The sequence below is a fragment of the Zerene cesonia genome, chromosome 15, assembly GCF_012273895.1.
Source record: "Zerene cesonia ecotype Mississippi chromosome 15, Zerene_cesonia_1.1, whole genome shotgun sequence".
In the NCBI taxonomy this organism is placed as follows: domain Eukaryota; kingdom Metazoa; phylum Arthropoda; class Insecta; order Lepidoptera; family Pieridae; genus Zerene; species Zerene cesonia.
In genome coordinates, this window is record NC_052116.1 from 9,066,282 (window position 1) to 9,092,576 (window position 26,295).

The window sequence follows — 26,295 nt, forward strand, 5'->3', positions numbered from 1 at the left end:
TCTGCACCGCATTACAGTCTTTGCTAATGTTCAGTGTCATTTTTTAGTGCAGAATATTGCTACATTTCCGCGGGCGTAAAAAATACGACGGAAAACTTTGCAAAATCGTCTATAAGTGCAGTGGAATAAGTGATTTTCTGATAGTGGGTCTTAAAAGAGTGCTTCATTTGAGTTTCATTATTTATGTTTGAAATGCCCTTTAGAGGTTCTAGATTCGTAAGTATTTTATCACTTATCGCTTAATCTAATGCTTATTTTTCCTATAATCACCGAACGGTCTAACCCTAATTATTGACATGCATTATTATGTAATTAATTCATGTGATCACATAGTTTTGTTTACTAATCTCGCAACGCTCGCATTTCATGTCATCCAGATGTAGGATGCATGATTTTCATTTTCGTTCGCTTAGTGCAGCATCTTTGGCTGATATCCAAGCCTAGTATCCTCGACTGTGTGCTAATGTTGGGCAATTAATTCTTTAAACTAATGTGGGAATTATTTGACATTATATTGCAAGAATCTGATATGGTTTTCAGGAGGGTTGATGCGTGCCTATAACAAGTGCTCCTGCGTGCGATCTAACAGCCTGTTTGTGAGGTTAGTTTGAATATTGTCGTATTTCTTATTAAGCTGTGAATAAAGAATATAATTACATTAATCCAAACATATTTGCCATTATTTTACGGGTATTTTTTTGTTTTGAATATGGTTGTATACAATATAGATATTTGAAGTTTTAGTGTCATAGTTTTAAAGTCATTTGAATTGATCTGTGGTTCTGTTTTACAAATCAAACAGAAAATTGTCTATTATAAATATTTTATGTATCAGATGTGGTGTGGTGGTATATGTTTATAAATTGTAAATGAAAATTGGATATAATCCTGTATTTGTTGGTATAACTAAATAAAACATCGGCTCTAGCTGATGTGACCCTGATGAAATATAAATGAAGAAGCAAATAAAGCAATCAAATATGAGAATTTTTTTTTTGATCTCGCCTCAGTGTCTGAGCTATGTATCACATAAATAATACAAAATACATTTGAATTGTGTAATGTTTCCTATACAACTAGTTACATACTATTAATTTTCTGAGATTCACATTATCTTCTTGACTCAACCTCTATTATAATCTAATTTTGCCGTGTTTTGTCTTTATTGTAGCGACCTTGGGTAATTTTTCTTAGAACTGTGTCGATGCGCTGTTGTTATTCAAAAGGATTTTTCGTTTGCTCATTACATTCCTCTTTGAAGATTCATATCTTACTTTTAAATGTGGGTTATATTAATTTTGTAACATTGTCTGTTGAGAGACATTGAATTTAAACTTTAAACTGATTTTATTATTATATTGGAAATTGCATATGTTGTTGTTTTTTTAATACAATGGAATAGGACTTTTTATAATTTTTTACTGGTATGTATAGAGTATGTTATTTGTTATATTATTATATGTTTTTACCGCGCCAACTTGAAAAATGTGTGTTATGAATTTGACATGAAATTCAGTTGATGAAGAGCTAAGCGATAAAATACTTATTGGATATTCCCAATGACCCTCACTTTCGACTATATTGTGTATTTATCCTTAACCCGTCGGTTGCCTGGAAGAAATGTCTTATAGCCATAGGACCGCCAATTGTGTACAAATTCCTTTGTCACAATTATCTTAATATATATAAATCTCGTGTCACAATGTTTGTCCTCCATGGACTCCTAAACCACTTAACCGATTATAATAAAATTGGCACACCGCGTGCAGTTCGATCCAACTTGAGAGATAGGATAGTTTATATTATTTCAATTACGATAAATGACTACCCGGGCGGAGCCGGGGCGTACAGCTAGTTATGTTATATTTTGTTTTTTTTTTGTGTATACAACGAAGAACAAATAAATAAATAAACATTCTCCCTCACTCTCACCTTCTCTTAAAATAAATGAAAGGTATAAACTAAGGCGACACTTGACGATAAAGTGATATATTACAGCTCAGCAATAATAATTACATTAAAATTATTATCGTACGAGTGTAATCGTTCGAAAATATTGAGCGAAATCATTGGCGCCAGTTAATTAACGATAAGTGGCCGACATATCAGCTGTTATGCTTTTAATGGCGCAACGAGCGCGAAGTGTGCTTCGTTTGAAATGGAGCTTTTATCAAACAATTCCGTTTTGTCCGACCGCGTTGAAAGGAGGTTGAGTTATGTGTATGTATCATCTGTATTTTTGGCGTGAAAGGATTCCTTTTTACACGCTTTTTATTAACTTCACCTGTATGTTTGTATGTTTGTTTGTATGTTTGTTTGTATGTTTGTTTGTACGTTTGTTTGTTTGTAACCGACTTCGTTGGGCGCGATTTTGACCCACTTTAAACGGCCAGATTTCGTTCAAACTTTGTAGATTTGTTGAGGACAGATGACAATACACTACTTTGATAAAATTATTCCATTTTTCAATTTGCAAAATATGATAAAAGCGTGTTTTTTAGTTTTTTTTTAAACTATTATTATCTATTTATTATTTCAGTAATTGAAAAAGAAATTGTGAGTAAAGTAGGACATCGCCGTATATAGGTATCTATGTCATCGAAAATCCGGGATTCGATGGAAACTCTTGGACTGACACTAGACCTTAATCACCAAATTGCAGGCATGGTAATTGATCCCATATGACTATATGGTACTTTAAAAAGAATGGGGGATAGGGCCATTGTTTCGAAAGTGGATATATCGAAATACGATGGTTTTGATTTTTGAATGTCCCGATTTCTCAAAAAGCAAAAAATAATATTTTGCTTTTTCTTTACCTTATATGGTATTACAATGGTAAACAATAAATATCCGGTACGAATAGTTCGCGTCGATCGAGAATATCGTCATATGCAATTCCTCTTGTCGACTCATGTGTGTAGAAAATGCGATGATAAACACACGCCATCGCATCTTGCACGGCGGTGTATGATTGTATTTGCTTTTAAATTCGTTTGCTGTTATTTTATTCAAAAATGTTTACCTCATTCATGGAAGTGCAGGAGTTTTATTTTACTTTTATATGTATAAACTGTCTAAACACAGCGTCATCGCTGCGATTTTCGGAAGTTTCTTTCAAGTGATGATGCCATTTTGATATCCTGGATTGCTTATGATAGCACCACCCTTGGAATATCTTAATTCCAACAAAAAATAAGATTCACGAAAATCGCTATATCATCGACAAAGTTATCTGCGAACACACAAAAATACATATAAGTACGCTCGAATTCAGCACATCATTTTTTTAAATCGCTTAAAACATGTCAATAATAAATAATAAGTTCGTTTAAATATTGTAATTGATCTATTCGTCTAGGATTGTGTGCCCAGTATTAACATATCATCCACCGACATATCATGGTAATCACGTTCCCATACAACGCATTGCGACTCAATTCGCGTCCGACAGTGAGTGGCAGGTGTCACAGTGATGTCGCCACGTCTCCACGGCCCACAATGGCTTTCGAATACTGCCTCATAAATCATTGTGTTCGCACAATTGTAAAGTTTATAAATATGTGCAATAAGGATGGTATTTCCAGGTTGAATCTGGAATTGTGTTGTGGTCTGACGTCTTACCGTTTTTGGTTATTTTGGTCCAGATTGGGGTATATATTAAAGAGCATTGGACGTAGGGTTAAGTATATTATGGTTAATCGGCTGCTTAACTGAGCGTATGTTTTTTGTTGTAGAAATTCTTGTTCCCCGAATGATTGTCCTAATGAAGATTTCAAACGGCCCCGATTTATCCAAATTAGACAACCGTTTACTCAAATCCAAGAGACATGGCATTTAGAATAGTATCAATATATTGTTTAAAATAAGTTTTTCTTAAACCAAAGTCTCAGTGACTTGCAAAACCAATCATAGCATTTCAAAACAATGGTATTTATGGTAGCTACTACTGGTACATGGTATATACCTACTATAGTGATCATCATATACGAAGCTTGTGCTCATAATATCTACACCGGGCATGTTTACTATGGTTTCCAAGAATTGTTGAAAGCAGGACATTGTTTTCACCCAACGAAATCGATGTGAATAGGCGATTGCGGAAAAGTGTCAGTGTGTGTGTGTAATAGGTGTGAGATATATAATTCGCGAGGACATAAATCTTAATGACGTCTTTAAAAGTTTTCCTTGCGATTTCTCAAAGATAAAAATTTAATTGACATTGGAAAATATTTTATTATATCAACACGCTATCAATATGCTAAACCTATAATTTGGTATGTAACCGAACCCTTTAGACTTGATTTGATTTTTTGATCCACTTTAAACGGACAGATTTAATCCAATGTATGTATACTGATGAAAGTATAATGACAATACTATAATTTCACGAAAGGTGTTTTTTCTTTAGTTTTTAGAAACTTTATGTATTCTTACTGTATCGTGGTCATCGAATGATTCTATATCAGCTTTCTTGTCGAATCTAGTCAAATCAAGTTTTAAAGTTCTTTTATGTATTTGTTTCGTAAAAATAAACAATAAAACATAAGGTTTAGTCTCTAATGATATTTAAATTTTGTTATGTAAAAAAAACTGAGATTTAGTCACGGTTACAAGGTATAAAACTATGTCCTTTAGATGGCGCCATTTTTTTGTGCTGTGTTGTCGCCAAATTGTAGCCTTTAACTGGGGGTCTATAAATCATTTCCTACCATGTCAAATTATGATTAATAGTTTAGAATTAAAGAAAAAGATAAGCGTACTTATAAACGTTCAGTTTCTTCTTTTGGTGTCGCCGTAGTCGATTGCAACTTTTCACAGTTCCCTATTAAATTCTAAATATTACCATAGCACTGCGCCTACGCAATATAAGTATTAAATAAGTATTTGAAATATTTTCTCTATATTTGGCTTCAGAGCTAACCCAAATTAATATTCGCAATCATAAGTTGAGCGGTCAATCGAAAGCTAATTCTAATGCTCTATTCACGTTTCTACGCATTTTTAAGCAACGTCCCAAAAACGAAAGTTCAACTATTTGGGCTTTCTTACTCGATATTTCTAATGGTTTTCAACCGATAGACGTAATTGTTTTTGTGTTTCATAGGAAATTGTTGTTATACGCTCCTATCTTAGAATTTGAGGTGGTACCTCATCCAAGGACGTTGGTGACTTTTTTCTGTAGAAAAGAATTATGTCAGCTGCTATGTATATACACGTCTACACTAATATTATAAATATATTTGTGTATATTACGAATGTTATGTTCAACGGCATATTATAACCAGTCACCAGACCATGAAGCATGTCTGAGGATATTGTGATGCATGCAATTGTCATTTAAACGTACGCTGATTGATCGAACAGTCTAGACTCTAGAATTGTTCATGTAAAACCCAAAGGAAATGAGATAGGTCATTAATTTTGTTAGCTTACGCTCACGGGTTGAATAAGAAATGAAATAATAAAAATATGTATACGCATTACCAACAAATCTAGATGCATTGAAAATACTGCTTCTGTCCTTGATATTTTTTAGCTATTCAATTATTTACTTTTTTATATCACCCATGACCAGTCTAGCTAGGAAATGTCTGTTAATCTCTTACATAGATATAACAATCGTTATATAAATACACGATGAGACATCTTGTATGCAATTTAGTGTTACCTTCGCGCTTCGTGATGAGAGATATATCGTTGTTTTCGCGATACGGTACTGATGCTAATCGAATGTGTGTTACATCTGCGAATAGGTGCAGTTGAACGTAGGTGGGAGTCGATATATTGAGATGTGATTTCGATCTAGTCATCCCAGATTTTTAAGCGACTTCGAAAAAAATGCAAACATAAATTTCGATATCTTTTATCAGAAAGGTGGTGTCGTGAAACTTGCCGTGTCTTTTCCTGGCAAATTGAAGACGATTTTGTTTATAAATAATATCATAAAATAATTTGAAGAGTTTATGTGTACGTAGCCAATGCAGCTACCTATGCTCTGAAATGAGCTGGTTTCCTGGTAGCAAGTTTGCAACTAGTGTCCGTGTAATAGTGTGCAGGTAGCTTTGGGTATGTAAGAATTTATTGTCATAAATTCGCAAGGTGAAGGACAAACTGGTTCAACGAGGCTTGGCAGGATTAATTACCGTGTTGGATCGATTTCATGCGAGCGACCGAACGACAGTGTGATTTTATTAGTCGTTATTATGATAGTAATATGTTTTTGGCTTGTGTTTAGTTTTGAGGTTCATGTACACTACATATTGTAATTAACCTATAGTATATTATTGTGTGACGTTTTTATGGATGACTAGCTGCGCCCTGCGGTTTCACCCGCGTAAGTCCGTATCCCGTAGGAATATTTCAAAATATTGCAACCGGTTCAGTAGTTTTTGCGTGAAGAGCCACAAACAAACACACATCCTTACAAACTTTCGCATTTATAATATTAGTAGGATTTTAACCCACGGGCGATAGGATGTATTTATGTAGCTATATTATTGTAAAGTCTCCGGACCGGACGTATCCAACGGTAGAAGAGTTTGTGAAGAAATCGGTCGAGTAGTTCCTGAGATTAGCGCAGTCAAAACAAACAAACTCATCGTTTATTATACGATGCATCTTCTATATTATTATCACGACATTCACAATTTCATCTTAAAAACCGCACAAATAACAATAAAGTGTTTAGTCGACTCAGACTGAAGCTCTTATAGTTGCATACTTCAAATCACATACAGAATAAATAATACATATTTGATTGTAGTTAACCGGCTGTCTATCCTCTTTAATACTTAATTTCTATGAAATAATGTATAGTATTAATTTATTCAATAAATATTTGCAAGAATTTGCAGAGGAATTTTTAAACGGACAGTTCAGTATTACTAATGCAATAAACTCGGAATGCAATCAACAATGCCGGTACCGTCACGTGCCTGACGCTTTTATGGTGATATCGAGTGGACCAGATGACTGACAGACATACATACCTTACTTTTGCCTTGCAATAATTGTGTTCGCAAAGTCTGACATAGGTACTTTTATCTCTAATCGTTCAAAATTTTTGCGATCATTAATTCGGCTCTGGTATAGAATCTGCCTCGAATAAATCTATATCTATGCTAATATTATAAAGCTGAAGAGTTTGTTTGTTTGTCTGTTTGTTTGAACGCACTAATCTCAGGAACTTCTGGTCCGATTTGAAAATTTTTTTTCAGTGTTTGATAGCCCATTTATTGAGGAAGGCTATCTATGTACGGGCGGAGCCGAGGCGGACTGCTGGTGGGTAAATAAAGAAGAAAGATTTTAGTAGGTTTTTTTTTTCGAATTATAACTATTTTATACTACCTAATCACTAATATATCATTATATTCAACTGAACGACTATTTATTACACTACTCTTGTGTATGCAAACAATTGACATTTTAGAAACTCGACGGGACGAGTTTCATATCGGACCTTTGCAGCCACTCCGCTATGTGCTATAAGTGAATGTCATTGAATTTGAATAGATATTATATTGTATTTGAATAGATAGAACCAAATTCGCCCGCATATATAGCATACTAGCTATAACCCGCGGCTCGCTTGGTACCGGGTAAACAGCAGCCTAAGTGCTTATTCGGAGAGAATTTATTTTTTATTAGTTTATTAGTAGGATAAAGGATAGGATTGCACACAGACATTGGGTACCTACATAAGGAATGTAAAACGTTGCAAGAATTTTTGATATCGGTCCATTAGTTCTTAAGAGAAACGCGTTCAAACGACCAAAACTTTTTCGGTTTTATTATATTATACTAACGATCCGCTCCGGCTTCGCCTGTGGTACATATATAGCCTATAGCCTTCCACAATAAATGGACTATCTAACACTGAAAGAATTTTTCAAATCGGACCAGTAGTTCTTGAGATTAGTGCGTTCAAACAAACAAACAAACTCTTCAGCTTTATAATATTAGCAAAGATATTAGTAAAGATTTAGGAATGGCTATAATTTACATAGTTTGCCGTGGCTGCGGTTATTCGTGATATTGTGACCCAATTCAATAAAAAAAATTTACCGCAATAAAATGCTCTCATTTCTTTGACGATTGTACGATGTACGTAATTGAATAAATCACTTGCTTTGCAGACTTTGTTATTTTTCAACCGACTTCAAAAAAAGGGAGCGGTTATATATTTGACTACATTTTTTGTGTTTGTCACCTCATAACTTTTTACTGGGTGAACCGATTTTTATGATTCTTTCTTTATTTGTAAGCTGGTGCCATGTGGTTCCATTTGTAGTTAAATTGAGCCTAGTTTTGACAATTTGAAGGCGGTCTGTCCGTTATGCCTGATGTTGTATAGCCTACTGCCTTCCACAGTAAATGGACTGGAGTTTCTGCTCCACGAATGAATCTATATGTATATATGTACAATGTGCACAATATTTCCATAATTACAGCATTACGTGCGCGATCGTTTGTCAATTCGCCGTACAGATCGGATCTCAGTGTTTCAAGGTCACAAGTACAGTACAATACACTACATATCGCGTCGGGGCTGCCACTTGGCGTTTGTTAAATTAAAAATGTATCTGTTTTTGTCGTATGCTAAAAGTTGGCGGTCGATTTAAAGTTTCATTAGCGTTTTGTTCTATATGAATTCATACCGTGCACTTAGACATCAACCCGATATGCAATGTTGATAATATAGTGAGTTTTTCAAATTTTGTACATAATTTAAAACTGAATGTAAAATAATTATAAATCACGTAAATTTTATGCATCATGTTATTTTTGAAATTTTTCGTACGTCTGGCAACCCTCATTATAACGCGATCATCCTGTACGTAACCTCGTAGGTCGAAACTATGTCGTACCTAATAACAGTTGGAACAATTACACGCAAGGATGGTTGGTACTAAAACCGGTTTTGAAGACTCACTTGCTTTTGCAATTTGAACTAACCGACTTTGCTTTATAACTGGATTACGATTGAAAAGGTGACAGTCCTTATTCAATCATAATCCAGTCACAGCACAGTTGTCACATCACATAGAATCCTCAGACTTCAATTATATTTATCTTAAGAATTGATACGTGCTAGTAGAAAGCTGGTCAAAAAATAATATAATAATTAAGAATTTATCTCTATTTGAAAAAATATTTTTAAAAATTCAAATATAAGTTTTTATTATAATAAAACAAGACTAGTATAATATACAAAATCTGTATTTTTCCAGTGTGACCACAATCACCACAAGTACAATAAATTAAGAATTAAGCTTTATCGATATCAGATGGGTTTTCTCTTTCTAGCGTCATATCTAGTATTCGTGGAGTAGTCTAGGTAGCCCTAGTTATTTTGCGCTGTTGCACCTCACTGCGACGTTGGCGTGGGCCACTCATTCAGGTGGGCACGTGGGCGCTAATGATTCATCTCAAGGACCGCGGCTTTTACTTCTCTTGCGGCAATAAAACACTTTGACAACCCTAACTGCGGCGTGTGGTGATATATAAAAAGTTGCGTCCAACAACCCTATTTATAAGGCGTTTAATAAACGTCATCTGTGGTGAAAAATCGCCGTGATATAAATAGACATGTTTGATTCAATGCAGTTTTGTAAAAGATGATTGAATTTTGCGTTAACATTAAATTGGGTCAAGATAAAATAAACCAGTGAAAATGAATTATTTTGAAGTCTCTTGAAATATTAAGCTATCAAAAACAAAGAAGAATCAACCGAATTGATCAAGCCGTTCTGGAGTTATACGGTTAGCGACGCTTTTTGCGATTCATATTTATTTATATAGTTTATAGCAACTGACAGATAAGTTAGACAGATTATTCAGCCTGTAAGCTCTCATTTAGTATCGATTCGTCACATGGTATATCTCGTTGTTGACAACCCTAATGCTCCTGCATTTACGAGGCAGGTTGCGGCATTCAGTGATTAGCGTGGGTGCAGTTGATTTTATATAAAATTCAGTCTCTGAAGGACCCTGCATTGTATAGCTCTTTAACCTAAATATTCCTCAATCATTTGATGGTATTAACTAGTAACGACTGGTATAGGTATTGATGCTTACATAAAATCTAAAATTGTATTATTATTTGTACTCGCTGTCCATATGTTCGTGCGCATAGTCAAGGGAAGTTTTCCTGGGAATGAGATGTTCCACCGTGGTAAATAGTAGCCCCTCTTGCCTCCTCACTGTCTCCAAATACATAAATGATACCGTACAATTGCCTTGTTACGGCGTGAAAGAAAGACGAACAAATAAATACACTTTCGCATATTAATAAGGATTGTAACTATATTAAAACTACTTTACTCTAATTTCGTGTCGGCTCATATTTTTGTCTATTCACATGCAACACTCGCATAAATCTGGACGAGCCTTCATAAATGTCTCCACATTCGCTAATGATCTCGTAAAAATGATTGATTTATATTATGTCCACTAATAAAAGTGCCAACTCTATCTATCTATCTCTATCTATCTATATCTATCTATCTATATCTATCTATCTATTGTCCGTGAAAATGTGACCTTGACATTTTCGAGCGATTCGAAATGGTGAGACAATGGATACATCGCTGATTGCTAGTGCTATATATTATGTTCAAAGCAATTGATAGTTCACGCTACATAAGATGGCGCCTACTCTCAATGTCGTTTAGTTTTGTTCTAATTTCTTTGTAATTTTACAGGACTTGTTGAATTTTTTATATAGGTGGTGATATTTGCGTCCTCTGCTATTCAAACTCAAATATTTATATGTTCAATTAGATTATTATAGAAGCTCTTTTGAGACGTCATTACATAGTTTTAACATTTACTATCGGCTCGGAAAGCAGTTTCTACAGAGAAGAGCCGGCAAGAAACTCTGTACTATTGTGATATATTCTAGTTATAACACAGGGCGAACATCAATATAAACTTTTATTGTGACTCCGTGTTTATTATGTGTTATTATTTTGGAACGTGCGTCATTTAATTGTTTATTACTACCTACATCAATAAGCCCTTTATCAACATTTAAATTGATAACTCAAATTACAAAAATACCTGTCAATTTATATTTTTTTATTGTAAAATCATACGAGCAATTTACATGGGTCTATTCAATGTAAAACGGATAGTTTTAAACTGCTATATAATAGTAACAAAACCGCCTAAGCCAACCCACTTCGTGCAGAAGTGTGTTTGTTCTTGAACAAATTGTAAGCGTTTCACATGTCGCAATATAAAAATCATTTTACTAATTTATTTTTAAATGCACATTATCTGGACGGCTCCATTTATTTTTCAGACAGCTCATTTACCACTGGTAATTGTTAACGCTGCGTCGTGGTTTGTGATGTTTTTTTGAAACAATTTAAATTCAATTTCGGTTTTTAATTGTTTCATTTTGGTTACTTCCTATTTGTGCAAGGTCTCTTCGTGTTTGTAGTTTATTGTTGATTTGTTATTTTATTCGGTATGGCTTTCTTTCATTCAGTTATTGAGTGTTTAACCATTTTATGATTCAATTTCCACTCTTACCGTCGAAATATACAAGCATATCGTTTGAGGAATCTTCTCTGTATCCTATATCAAGTCTTCGGCATATGTACGTATACACATACGTACGTATATATGTTTAATGTATCTACAACTTATTTATCGTTGATTAGCAATGTTTATATACCACCTCAATTGTTGTTATCAGTCTAGCCTTTGATATGCATACCAGCATTATCTTTTCAGCTGGTCTCTTTCCGGTCCTATTGAACTAGATCGTCTCAAGTGTGCATATAAGAGTGAATTTGGTTATATTTGGCATATTAAACATTTCCCACACAGTGACGACAGCGATCTTGATCCTCGTCACCGCTGACGCGGATTATTCCAAAAGTTCTATTCTTGGCCGCGTCGGCCTCCCACTGCGCGGTCTGCGCAGAGTCCGCGAGCGGCGCTGGAGGGCGCGTGTACGATTTCCCTAATATAATGACAGTTTGAGATGAAGCGAAACGTGAGTATCCCTTTTGTTTTGTTCAGTTGGCAGCGGTACCAACATTGCATTCCGATTTTAAACAATTGCCAATGCGACCGCTGGTTTTCTTTTTCGCGGCTGTGATTCGGTGTGCAATCTGACAGACGTGTTGCGGATTCGGCGTTTTATGCGCACTTAATTTAGGAATGTTGGCTGAAAGTGGATTTTATTATTTAACAGGGATTTAAATTGACGCCGACGAGCTATGTTGTATGCGGACTATTTAATTAATTTGTGGAATAAGCTAATTTATGGGTAATTTCTAATACATACTTTGAATACTCTATTACATACATATAAAAGTCATATTTATCAAACGGTAGGTGTAATAAAAGTGTATAAAGATATGTATATGTATTTAATAAAGAGCCAAAAATGCCTACTACATCTTGGTGTCCATTTCTTTCGAAGCACGAATTTAATTTAATTCTATCTGTCGAAACAATGGAGACAGATAGTTAAATTTAAGTTAAAACTTTACAAATCCGCAATTGTTCTAAAGCACCCGCTATAATATACAGGGTGTTACAAAGTGTTAACATTGTGCAATAGAAAGTCGGTATGTGGGTCTCCGGTCGGGTCCTCCTACGTGCTCGGCTGGCCCACTTAGAATGTTTATAGCCGCCGATTAGCCCTGAAATATTTACAGAGGACGGCGCGTAGACTGTGTTCCGTTTTGTCGTGCGAACGATTCATTTGATCGAATGCTGTAAAAAAAAAACGCTGATAAATTTTGGTGATAAATGCAAAGAGTGAATGCGAATTAGGTGATTTTATACTTGGCCTAATTCAACTAACGACTTTTTTTTATGTGGGACGTAATTCAAGACTCAAGAGTTTTTAGGCAGAAAAGCGTTTTTCTGAATAAAAATTTATCAATGTTTATGCGTCTGTGAAATGCCTGAATCTGCATATTCTATTAATGTAATATCTCGTCCACGTAATTACGATACAAGCGGCGATTACGTTTGTTAAAGTATGCATGAATACTATCTCTTAAACAAGACATGTGTCTGCAGCACAATCCTATCCTACTAATATTAGTAACTAGCTGCGCCCCGCGGCTTCAACCGCGTAAGTCCGTATCCGGTACGTGTTTATCCTGATTTTCTACGGGATACAGACTTACGCGGGACAACCGCGAGGTGCAGCTGATGTTATATTAAACTTGATTAATCAAAGCAAATTTTATAAACATGTACGTATGCACTACACAGTTATACGTTGATATGTAGGTACATATGCTTTTAATCTATTTTGATCTTAATCATTTTCGAATAATGTCGCAAATGTAATATGCAACAAACATCTTTTGTGTCCATGAAGACCGTGGTCGTTTCACATAGTTATTTTGCGAGGTCCAATTTGACGCATGCCGCGTTTGGTACAAAATGTGCCTGCTATAAATTTTTACAATTCTAATAACCATGTTTTCCGCAACTAGATAATATATGTAATACCATCCAGAGCCGATTCCGGGTCACCAATTATATATCTCTTCAGCTATCGACCAATGACATCATATCTCAATCCAGAAGCAGCACGAAACATCCACTGAGAATAAAACAATTAAGTTCGTACGATTATTTCGGGAACGGGCGAAAGGTAGCGCGGGTCAACGGCCTCACAGCGCTGATGATCGCCAAATGATCAGTTACACCTTTACGGATATCGTTATAACACTTTAATCGGAGTGAACTTATATGTTTGCTGATAATTGGTCACAAGGAATATAAACATGTGACGACAATTATTCGAATTTCATGGCACTGCATACATCTATGTTTATATCTACTGTAAGTTAGGTCGTTATATTATGAATTTCGTGTCGTGACATACCAATGGTTGTACCAACTTAGGTATTTGCATTAAATTGCGCAGAATTGGCGCATTTAGAGAAAACTAGCAAATACAAAAGACTACAGTGAAGCTTTTGATATTAAGCACTAGGAAAATGACATTGATAATTTTTAGTTCTTAATAGCATTAAACATTCGATCAATTTTAAAATAATTAAAAATTGTTAAGTTGTCAAGAAATTGGGAGCTCTCTGAAAATTAAACCCAATGTTCCTAGACAAATAATTTAGTTTCACATGAATTTTTGATGAACTTTAACTTGATTGATAAATTTCATCAATACCTTAGAAAGTTTTACAGAATGCATCAACTTTTAAAATGATGTATTATATGTATTTATGTAACTGATTTCTTTAGACACGATATTGACCCACCTTAAAGGGACATATTTATTCAAACTTTGTCCACTTATCGAGGATCAGTGACAATACAACAATTTTATGAGTTTATTATCTGATTAGGATCTCCACGATTAAATAATTTCTCTACGTATATACTCTGTATAAGAGTAAGTGTGTCAATTTCGTTGATTCCCTGTTTTTTAAATAATATTAATTATGACTATAATCCGCTGTCGTCTTAATCCTCTCGAAGATGGTCGCGGACCTTCAGAGTTCATTATCAGCAATATATACATCAAGCCTTTTACAATGTTAATAATTTAAACGACAAAAAACACAATTCCGTTACACCGTGCCTCTTAGGTATAAGTTATTCCACTTCCTGGACAAAAAATGTTGAAAACATTGCAATGCAATTCGTATCATGCGCGTGAGAGCCGTGTCGGGATTCTGTGGTGCCTTTATGGATCTTCGTAATAAATATTGTCTCGTCTTCATCGTTTTGGAAAACAATCGGGGATGGATAATTGATAATTGCATACAGTTTTTGTTAATTGATTACTTTGTTTGTTACAAATTACAATGTTTCATTAATACTTCATGGGATATACAAATAACATTCTTCATTCATCCCCTTGTAAGAAATTCAATGAATGAAGTTTTTATTTAAAAAATATTTCTCCGTTAATTGATTGACTGAACACAGATCCATAAAAATCTAATGCTGTTTGGACTTAATCGTCTTTGCATATCCGTTTATTTACATACGCATGAAAATATTAACCATTATAAATACTTGATCAATAAAATTTACAATTTTCGCTTCCAGTTCGTGTTTTTTCCATTAGTTTTACCCTTACATAATTTATACGTGACTATCGTTTCGAAATAGTATTGTGCAAAACCGTATTTATAAAAGTACTGTCGAGTACCGCCGCTTTATATGCTTTTGTTAGCAGAAATCCGATTATAGAAAATTTACTGGAATATTCGATGGTTCACTGCGCAGGCTGGAGTAAGAGCTAGCGAATGAATTGTTCTGGTTATTTAATTTTTAAAATGTAATGCATGATGAGTACAAGATGAAAATTATACCCAAATGAAGCATGATTGCTGCCTAATGAACAACAAATAAACGATTGGCAAAGGTGATTTGTTTGATTCATTCAAAAGTTGGGGAAGCGACCCTGAGGTTGTTGTGCGTGGGATATCGAGTTAGTGAATAAACAAGGTTGAGCGTTACTATTGTTGAGGAAGTCAAAATATATTATCATCTTAGTTTAACAAGCATCGTAACTATGTTAATGAACTATTTATTAAAATTTATCGACGACGGGCCATAACAAAGTCAGAATGTGTAAGATAATAATCCTGTGCATACCATCAATATTAGTTTTTTTGCGATTTTAGTTTTTACTGTCGATTTAAAATGACGATCATTTGTAATTTTATGTAAATCCAATTTACTGGAAATAATGTTTACTAGCTCTTACACTACATTGCACGCGTCAATAAAAAACAAAACTGTTGCACATTTGTAACCCATTGCTGCGTCCGTTTACATGAAACATCTGCGCCGCTCCCAGCACAGCGATGTATAGCGGGCAGGCGCAGTGAATCGATCGCTTGTCGTAGTCTCTACAACCACGCACCTCTCGAACCACCGAGACGCTTCTAGAAACCGTCGCGTTTCTATAAAACTGTTCGCGGGCTGCCACTACGCTCAGTTATTGTCGAGACACCAGAGAGATACGTGCGTGACATTTCATTCCCATATACATCGCAGTGAAGTGATTATTTGTGCAACAGTTGTGTTTATTGTTTAAATATGGAATCTCCAGTTGTTGTTGATAAACCGCCGGAGTATCATGGGAGCGCGAATGAGGTAGGTTCTATATTTGGAAATTATAACTAAATTGATTTTTAATTCATTTGAACAAATCCATCTATTGTCCGCGGATTTCCCGTAATTATTTAATTAGGTATTATAAATTAAACTGGAGGTGTGAACACGAAACAGGTATTGATGTTGCCGAAATTAACATTTAACTTAAGTCATTGGCATTTAGAAGCCTGCAACAACCCACACTTATAAATTATAAGGTTTGAAGTCGCAAGTTGTGCAAATATTTCACATCAGGATGTACAATAAAGGCATCTATCAATTAATTAATTATTTTATTCAAGATATATAGCTATTGAAACTTTATTATCAATATCATTGTTAAGCTATTCACCTGCGTTGACGATTCCTCATCTGATAATTCCATTACGATGCAAGAACAGCAGTTTGTGACAACGCTATATAATCGATTTGTGTTTCGATTCTGTTATCGCTATCCGTAACTTCATTCATAATTTTATAATTATCAAGGGTATCGATTTGACTTTAAACTTTTGCCCGATTAAGACCCGTATTATCCAATGTGTTTTAAGACATTTTACCTTAGTTTGTTGCACTTTTTATTTTTAGGTGTGAATAAATGTTTCTAAATATAATACAATTACAAATTTGGCCAAAATTACCCCGTCCACCTGTCGACGAATGCTGCGCTCTCGTCATTCATACATTTTACTTTTGGTTGTTTACATTTTTAATATTCCCCACTTCTAAAATTGGTGTTTTGCCAAAATGTATGTGTCATGATGTGTATTAATCCAAAATACACGACCTGGCATTGAAATTTAAAATGTACTTTATATTATTAGCCTAAAACTTTAGGTTTCTCAAGCACTCTAAATAGGGCACGGGAGAAGTAAAAGCTTTGTGTTCATATGAGTTTAATTTATACATATCAAATTCACGCTACTGCAATCGTTTGCTCACACTCGAACAAGCTTCTGTTTATTTACTTCAAGAAAACATCAAATCGATGTAAATAATTCGACGCCCCGTACTGAGTCACCGTCGCACGCGCAGCTGTTATCGAAACACCATTTATAGATGTGCCACCACCGTATTTCACTAACGTGGCCTTTGTAGAGGCCATAGATAAAATATAGAAAGCGCACGAAGGTTTCGCGGAAGTTATTCGTTAAATTGCAAATGTAATATCGAATAAATTGATGTAAGAACGAAAAAAAAAACATAGTCAATTTCTGTTGGCATTTATATGAATGTTGGTACTTACATGCGAAAATAAATTCAGCACTTGATGAATGCGGAAATGAAGTTTTTTTTTCGATTATATAGAACTTAAGCCGATGTGCGATTTTTAATTTTTAATTTGGACTTTATAATGAAATGTGATGTGATTTTAGCAGAAGATTATTTGTTTCTTTGTTCGAGCATAACGCGCACAGCTCTACTGAATCTTAAACAAATATTATGTATGAAAAGCACAAATACAAGAACATGTATTATATGATAATGTAAAATTTAAAGCGAATAAAGAAATTTAATCATGTTTCAAGGAAAATAGGTTAAGCGAAAAACTTTTAGAAAACTATGACTGCACGACCGTGGCTAAGGACATATTTGCACGTCTAGGTAAAGCGCCTTATCGATTATTCTGTAAGGCAAAAGAGCTTATAGACTTTCTCTATTCTCCTAGAAATGCTAGAAAGTTAACTTTTTCTCGGACATAACTATTAAACTTACTTCATCAAAAGACTGAATGTCTAAGTAGATAAATAAAATAAGAAATATGCTTTTATAGAACTAGAGTTCCTGTTTCACAAAATAAGTCGCAATAAATAAGAATAATAACATTTTTTATGCATTCTTTTAATTTACACTTTGTATGCCACTTCAAATTTTAAAACGTATGTCGCGAAGAATTCAGACAATTCAGAAAAAGATAAAAATATTCATATAGAGACTCTCATAATAGATCTCTTTGAATCGAGTTAAAATAACCACGAACTGGACTAAAACGGAACGTACGATAACCCCGGATTCAAAGACATAACCCACAGGCTCTCTCAAAGATAATTCGGCTTATGATTCCGCGTCTGCATTATTTATCACTGGATGTTTCTAAATTCGGCACAATTACTGCCAGCACGCGTTCAATATTGCGGAACAGACTCCGGTTACATCAGTTTTAATAGCGCGATTAGATATGGGGTTATGATTTTCGTTTCGGTGATGTTAAATCACCGTTCAGGAATGCGCTTTTGATATCTGCAATAATATGTAATGCTATGAACTTCTCGTCTTTCCTGACCTTTAGATCAGATCAAATACCATCGTGATTGTGTTTATATTTATATTGTTTTGATTGAAAGTGAAATTTAATCCGTGAAATGAATTATATACTTCAAGAGGTAATACCATCTACAAAGCAGAAAAATGGTGAGAAATAGACTAAAAATGTTTCATTAATGTTTTTTTTTTTTAGAAGCAGATTTCTCTTACGTCCATGTTCTTGTATGCGTATAAGTTTTCTATTGACTTCACTTTTATGGACATGTGAAGTAGAGAGTTTTATTGCACTCTATGTTTACATTAGAGAGACGCCTGTGCAAACGTTGAGTCCTAGTTATTATTAAATACCCAGTCAGCATTTGATTTTTCTACAACGCATGATATGTTAGTCTTTCGATGGTCAAGAAGTTGTACAATAGTTCTTAGCTTCTTATATATAAACGTTTATTAAGTCAAGTCATTGACAGCTGCATGGGTTACCAACAATTTCTTGTCGTTCTTGGAAGACGCCAACAACATTAGTCTTCAAAATTACCTCTGAGCAAAAACAGGAAGCGTTTGGCTATTATTTTACTCTTATCGGCCACATGCGATGTTGATAAAACTACCATCAATACATTGAGACACGATTGGGATATTTGCAAAATGAAGATCTATACCTAAAAACTGACAGTTAATGTCATAACATGAAAAGAAACAAGTTTAAAAGATCATTTTGTCGATTTCGCAAACATTATCGTTTTATGTTATCTCGATGATGTCATCCCACTTGTAAGGAAAAATATCGGCGATACATAAACGGTATTAGCCGTCCAAATGCGTCACATGCCGCCTACTTGATAAGCGCTAATATGGCGACGACGTGAAATCTGACCATTTCTTAATCTAAATCACCGGATATGTGCAGCAGATTTCAATGAATTAACTGCGTGCGGTGTTCCAAGTCTGAAAAATGTTTCGGGAGTTTTAGATGCATCCTTTTATTCTACGTGGATGAATGTAGTTTCTTGTATGTTTTTGTTTTGTTATCAACCTCAGTATATTTTTTGTTAGTTTTTAACCAACATCCTGGGTGTCGTTCTCAGTTTCATCCAAATCGATACAATATGTATGATATTTGTTATGATTGAAACAATCTCCATAACTTAATAATCGTATTAGTGCGGCAAATTTTATTTATAATGTAAATCAAACGCTTATTTTAAATCTTTATTGATTTTGTACAGACAACACCAGGGTCGTTCTGTCGCATTAAAATCTGATCCAATAACATAGGTGACGAAATCAGAAAAGACCATTAGTTGATGCCTACTCGCCGGATATGCAGTGTAATGATATATTCAGATCATTAGGCCTGTTGATTAAGATAAATGGTACTGTGATAGATGAATTATTTCATATCCGCCAGCGATATTTCCAGTTTCCTTAAGTAAATGCATAATAATACTTGTGTCGTTGGCGATGATGAATTGTATTATGTATTTTGAGGTAGTGTGTTTTAGTTCCAGCATATTTTTTAGCATGATTCACTTCTATATCTGTCGGACAAAGTATATTTTTATTTTCTTATTAACGCATCGCCGTTTCTTCATTACATCGTATCGAAGACCGTCGCAAATGATGTGCTGGCTCCGGTCAATGACTCTGCTCACATGTGTTTGGCGAAATATTCAGCGTGTATACTAATTAGCTGTTACTCAACTCTGATAATAATGTGCGTGCGCTATTGGTCGTTCACATGATGTATCGTAGTTATAACTTATATGATTGTCAACGTAAACAGCTTCTCGGAGATTTACCTTTTTTGATCAAGGTGTACCTAATGCTGCTTCATGGCTGTTTTAACGGTATAAGCTGTCTTAACGTTAGATATTGAAGATTTATTTATTCGACTTAAAACACATTGTACATAAAAGAAACCTTAAATAATTTGGACTAAAAAGACACTCGATTAGGCTGGTTTATCTCTTAGAAGTGATCTCTTTTAGGCAACCAGGGAAAAGATAAAAAGCATAATGAGATACATAGAGATAGAGAGAGAATTTAGTAGTATTGACGAAGCTTTTAGTAGGTGGCATAGAATTATAATTACAAATTAATGTATGAAAAGTTTATTTTAAAAGTATATAAGAACGTGTACTAGATTCTCGGACACCTTTGACGGATTGTTTTATTGTACTGTACGTAAACCTCTTCTATTCTCATTCAGTTTTTCTTCACCCTGTAGGCCAAGGTGGTGATTTCCGCCAAGGTAAATATTGACAATTTAGAAACCATTCCAGTACGTGGCCCATATCACGAGACGTGACACGTGCCGGTTCTATTATTGTTTGATCGCGATCGCGTTGTCTCGGCGTGACGCGCCGTGTCCCACACGGGGTGATGTCACCGCCCACCGGCCACAATCGGCAACAGATTAAATAATATCCGTGAATCAACGACATAGCAAAAACTTGAACGTTCGAGCAATCTCATGAAAGGTATTGTGTATATGCTTTTTTATGGGCATTTATTTTTTGCCGTGGCGTGATGAGCTCTCGGTAGATCTTTCGAGTTTACAGTCATATTGTATACGGTGGCTTTTGTATTCATGGTTCTTTTAAAGTGTTAGGTAATTAAAATGCCAAGAAGGGATTTGTTGACAAAATATCGCTATTTTATTAAAAAGACAAATTTAAATGACGTGTAATAAATAACACTGCAACTGTCATGTTTCGGAAATATGTAATTTTGACGTCTACTTTCTACACTTTCATCACTAATTTTAATTTTACCACGTGAAGAATTATCGACGGTTTCGAATATTCACTTTCTTTTAACCTACAATGTAAAACGAAATAGAATAAAATCGTTTAGATGGAACATATTTATGAATTGATTAACCCGTACCCGTAAAAAGCATATCACGTAATACAGCAAATAGTGCTAATTGGAATCGTAAATAGCTAGTGCCAACTCGTTTAATACGTGACACTATTAACATCGAATCGTGTTCAGCAATATCCGATCTTTATATTTATATTCAATGAAGTCTCGTAGTAATCTTCTTCAAATTAGCTTTTGACGACGCAGATCGTGAAGGGTTTAATTTGATGGCTTCTCGTTCTCGGCTGCGCCTGCACAGTCAAAGGAAATCCCTATGGGAATGAGATGTTTCCTCGTCAAATAGTATTCAACATCACTCTCCAGCCTCATATCTATCTTCTGACAGACTTCATAGTCATATCATAGAATTGATTCGTCGTTGCGTGAAAGAATGAACAAACAAACAAACACAATTGTCGCGTTTGTATTAGTAACTAAACGGATTTTGATGGTTTTTTTATTTGTTGGTTGTGTAGTTTTAAAGATCTAAGCATACATACATACATACAGACGCGGGAAGCGACTTTGTTTTATACAATGTAGCGATTTACATTAAAATGTTGTTTGAACGTATTTGTTCGGAGTAAATATCATTGTTTACTGAAGATCATGATGGATGTAATTGTCTAAATTTAATTTGATCATATTGACGGGGTATTAAATTATGCCATTATGCAAATCGCTCAATGTTCATTTATTATTATCGAGAGCTATGACAAGTTATAAGTGTCGCTGGTGACGCGTGTTACACGTTCAATTAAACAGAAGTCGTGAATTGACACATTATTGTAATCAGCGTCTTTGCATTTGTATTGCTAATACCGCCCACGTTGTTTTTGTTAGTAAATGCGATTTTCTCAGAATACACGATCGTTTGTTGTTCGAATGTGTTCTGGAAGATTCTTTTTTATTCTGCATCGTAATTATTATTTGTTTATGCGAAGGCGCTTCGTGATGATTCTTAATATTTTTTGTTATGCAACTAATGTGACACGATGTGACGTCATTGGTTGTGCGAGAAAAAATGTTTTGAAATATTTAAGAAAGTTAACTGTTTTGAATTTGTTATGTTTGCATCCGGAATGTTTGATATATTTTGTTTAGGACATTGATCTCTTTCCATATATTAGTTTATTAGAAAGTGTTTATTCGATTTACTGAAAATTTTACTTTCTAAGTTAGTTTTAAAACAAGGTCAATTAAAGCATAAATCGAAAGGTAAATACAATGGTGATTTTATATTAAATGTAAAGTATCGCGGGAAACTTTATATTGAATATGGCCCTCAATTTTCCATACACTTGCATTCTACCTGCAATTGGTAAAAGTTAGAACTATATTATGTACGTACATACGTTTATATATCCATGCATACCCTACAAAGTTTCACGATGATCGTCACCCAAGTTGGGTATGTCACAATTAATATTTATCACCTACATCTTTATTCAACAAGATACGAAAGCGCTGGCTGACTAAGGCCGGCCCGCGGCCTCGCCCGCCCTTTTTGGGTATCTCTTCTCAATTACAAGTTCATTGGACAACACGATCGAGTGTTATTTGCATAATTTTCGACCTTATACGTGGACAATAAAAATCATAATGGCATATAATTATTTCGTACCAAACGTATAATTTGAACGTATCAACGCAATATTGATAATTTATACTTCCCGACCGTTTACTTTTGCGAATTGGTAAATTAAGATACAATATCATATTTGGGTGATATTTTTAATTTATTTTCTCTGGTGCATGTTCGATTGGGCAACCGGTGTCATATCGAGTTTACTTACAATGTTTCATGTAATCGATACATTCGTTTTATTAATTAAACTCTTATAGATTTACCGTATGAGATAAGTATATCTGCTCAGTCTCCATATGGAAATGGGCATTATTGATATGTTTTTATGAGCTATTTGTCGTTTGTAGATAATAGACAACTTTTGCATTTATAACACAATTATTACTTTAATTGAGCTAAGCATAGTTAGATAGGCTAATATTTTTTGAATAAAGATAATGTACAGACTTTCTATGAGGGCAAGACCACCCGACGCGCAAATAATTAATAGGCAAAATTACAAATTCTCAATACTGTTCGATCCAATACGCAATGTAAACTTCGTAGGTACTCTTGTTCAAATATATCTAACAGACCGCATTTAATTCCAGCGCGGCTTCCCGTTTGATGAGGACGAAGGCAGCGGCGCGTGGAGCGAACTCGCGGCGCGGCACCCCGACATAGCGGCGCGACTCCGCCAGCGGCCGGCCACGTGGGCGAGGAAACGCAGGCCCTCCAGCCAGGACGCGACTGACGGTACGTGTATAGACTAGGTCTTAATCTTTTTGACAGCGAAATACTATTAGACTTGAGATTTGAAATGCTTAGTTCCATCAAAAGTAGAATTTAAAAAAGTGATAAAATGATAATGCGTTATCACTTATCAATTATGTTTTTTTTTCTGTGTGCACAATCTATTATTATCATATATCGAGATAGTGTGTGTAATTCTTTGTCAATGCTATATCAAGAACAACAGAAGTAGAAGGATTTACGATTCAGTATTTGGTTGTTATTAAACGATCAAATCCTGTTTTACAGGTGTTTCAACAAAGCGTTTCATTATTGCAGATTTTGGAGACAGTTTCGGCGGCTTCGACAGATTCCCCTTCGACGACATACCGCCAGAGTTCAGAGAGCACTTCCCCTCACATTGGAACAGGAGGTTCGGTTCCCGGGAGGAGCAGCCTCCGTCGCCGACACAGCCGCAATCGCCTCAGCAGCAAACCGCGGCCACACAGACTGAACAGAACCCCGGACCCTCACAGACAGAAGAGCAGCAGCTACCACAATACGGATTAAGGAACACAGTCGATCTCGGCCAAAAGAGCCCAGCTGATCCCAGTCTAGTTGATGGTGAAGACAGAACACACAGGTCGATGTCAGCGCCGCCCGATAACAGAACAGCGAACAGCAGAATGAGTGGACACCCGCAGGAACACTCGCCTCAGCAGGAGCAATCCTCTAACGTTAGACATATACCTATATTCGTAGAAGGCAGAGATGAGCCAGTGATAAATAAGAACGTCGATCATGGAACTCACTTCGGTGAAACGAAGCAGACCTACGTACCTCCCCCGCAACCTCACGTCGATAGAGAACAGTATTTCGCCGATGACACTCCACACGGCTTCCACCATCCTCCGAACTTCTCCAGATCCTTCGGCACGCCGTTCAACAAAGGCTTCAGACAGGGACCTCAGCCGTTCACTCAACAGAAGATGTACCCACAGAATGCATTCGCTAGAGGCGCGTCGCCGCAGAGATCGCAATCTCCCAAACCGCAGATGCACCCAGAAGAGCATTTCGTGAAAGTGCCCGTGTATCACGACCAGGCTGCACCTCCGTCCAAGCCACAGCCAAAGCAGCCTTCGCCCCAAAGAGCCACCCAGTCTCCGCCGCAGCAGGCCGCGCCGCCACAGACGCCGCCGCAGGCAGCGCCCCAGGCGCCCCCACAAAAACCTGCCCCCAACGACCCGATCACATTGATCCTCAGTATTCAAACCGACGTCCTCAACCTCATGACCGAGGTCGAAAACTTCACCGGCACCAAAAAAGACAAAAAGTATCTATACCTAGATGAGATGTTAACCAGGAATCTCATAAAGTTAGATAACATAGAAACGGACGGCAAAGAGAACATCCGGCAGGCGAGGAAGGAGGCCATCAAGTGTATCCAAAAATGTATAGCCGTGTTAGAGGCCAAAGCTGAAAAGGGTAACGCGACTCCTCAACCACAGGATGTAGAAATGCAGGCTGCAGATGAAAAGGCGGCCGAACACGAATCTGTACAAAATGGGGATGTTGACATGAAAGAGGAGAACAAAGAAGTCAATGAGGAAGCTAAAGTGGATCAGCAGCCGGCACAGGAAGTCCAGAACGTTCAAGAAGCGTCTAATGCTGAGTCTGCAAAACCTACGGAAGCTGAAAACAAGCCAGACGCTGATAAATCTGAGCCTACTGCACCCGAGCTTGCAGCTGCGACTGATATTAAACAAGAGCCAGCTAAAGTTGATTCTGAACCAGCCAATGAAGCAACACAACCACAAGTGGCGGATACACGGCCAAAAGACACTAAAACCCCCGAACCAGATACAAAGCCGAATGAACAAAAAGAAGCCACTGAAAAGAAAAGCCCCAAAAAGGTAACGAAAGTCGTAAAGAAGCGCGACAAGAGCAAAGACAAGAATGTTAAAGACGTCAAAGAGACGGCGAACCAGGAAACGGCGAAAGATAACAAGGAAGCGGAGAAAAGTAGTGTAGATAACGAAAAGGATAGCAATAAGCAAGAAAATGTAGATAAAATAGAGACAATGCAAGTAGACGCTAAGGGTGACAAGGAAGCGATGGAAGTAGATGGTGCTGCTAGTCAATAAATTTAGTTTGCGTTAGTGAATTTTTGTAGATACAAGAATACGGCGCACGGTCCATCCGATATCACCCTTTGCCTGCGCTTGTCACCAGTGTTGCAACACATTGTTTATGTTTGTAAATTATAAGTTTTTATTATTGTGACGCAGATGCTATCCGCTAGGATTTGATGGTCTCCTGTTATTTAAATCCTAATATTTAATAATTTATTGTTTATCGCATGTGATAACAACATTTTCTCAATAAACTATGAATTTGCATACCGGCTTTTATTTATATTCCCTTGTAAGAGTGAAAGTTATCTTGTAAAGCTACTGCAACATTTCTATAACAGCGCTACCAACTTGAAGGATGTTATCTCCGTCGCTTCAGTGAATACGAATATAATATTATTAAATAGACATTTTTAAGTGATAATGCTATGTAGGATGTTTTTTATAGGACTCTCAAGACAATGATGAGTAATTTTTTTCTAATTGTATGTGCGTCAATCTCGTAGAAACCACTGAACAGATATTGACATAACTATATAGTGTATATAGACCAATATGTTTTTCCTAAATAGGCTGCATTTTATTTGGAAAAATATTTTTTGGCTATCCATGCATGTA

At 35.8% G+C, this 26,295-nt stretch overlaps 1 protein-coding gene across 3 annotated transcripts; it reads left to right on the forward strand.

The window, feature by feature from the left end:
- LOC119832197 (BAG domain-containing protein Samui) lies at positions 1–25,944 on the forward strand. Of its 3 annotated transcripts, none has more exons than XM_038355822.1 (3): positions 1–216; positions 23,425–23,569; positions 23,885–25,944. In XM_038355822.1, exons 1-3 carry the CDS (start codon positions 184–186, stop codon positions 25,687–25,689), a joined length of 1,983 nt encoding a protein of 660 aa, XP_038211750.1. In that variant the 5' UTR covers positions 1–183; the 3' UTR covers positions 25,690–25,944. The 3 variants fall into 3 exon arrangements, with proteins under 3 accessions (XP_038211750.1, XP_038211751.1, XP_038211749.1); XM_038355823.1 differs by lacking the exon at positions 1–216 and adding an exon at positions 11,869–12,010; XM_038355821.1 differs by lacking the exon at positions 1–216 and adding an exon at positions 15,942–16,116.
- Positions 25,945–26,295: the final 351 nt, after the last annotated feature.

What these genes read in the sequence shown, in the direction of transcription:
- LOC119832197 (XM_038355821.1), top strand. Translation starts at nt 16,060, where the DNA reads ATGGAATCTCCAGTTGTTGTTGATAAACCGCCGGAGTATCATGGGAGC. An exon ending in ATCATGGGAGCGCGAATGAG is followed by an intron (nt 16,117 to 23,424) that starts GTAGGTTCTATA and finishes ATTTAATTCCAG; the next exon opens with CGCGGCTTCCCGTTTGATGA. An exon ending in CAGCCAGGACGCGACTGACG is followed by an intron (nt 23,570 to 23,884) that starts GTACGTGTATAG and finishes TCATTATTGCAG; the next exon opens with ATTTTGGAGACAGTTTCGGC.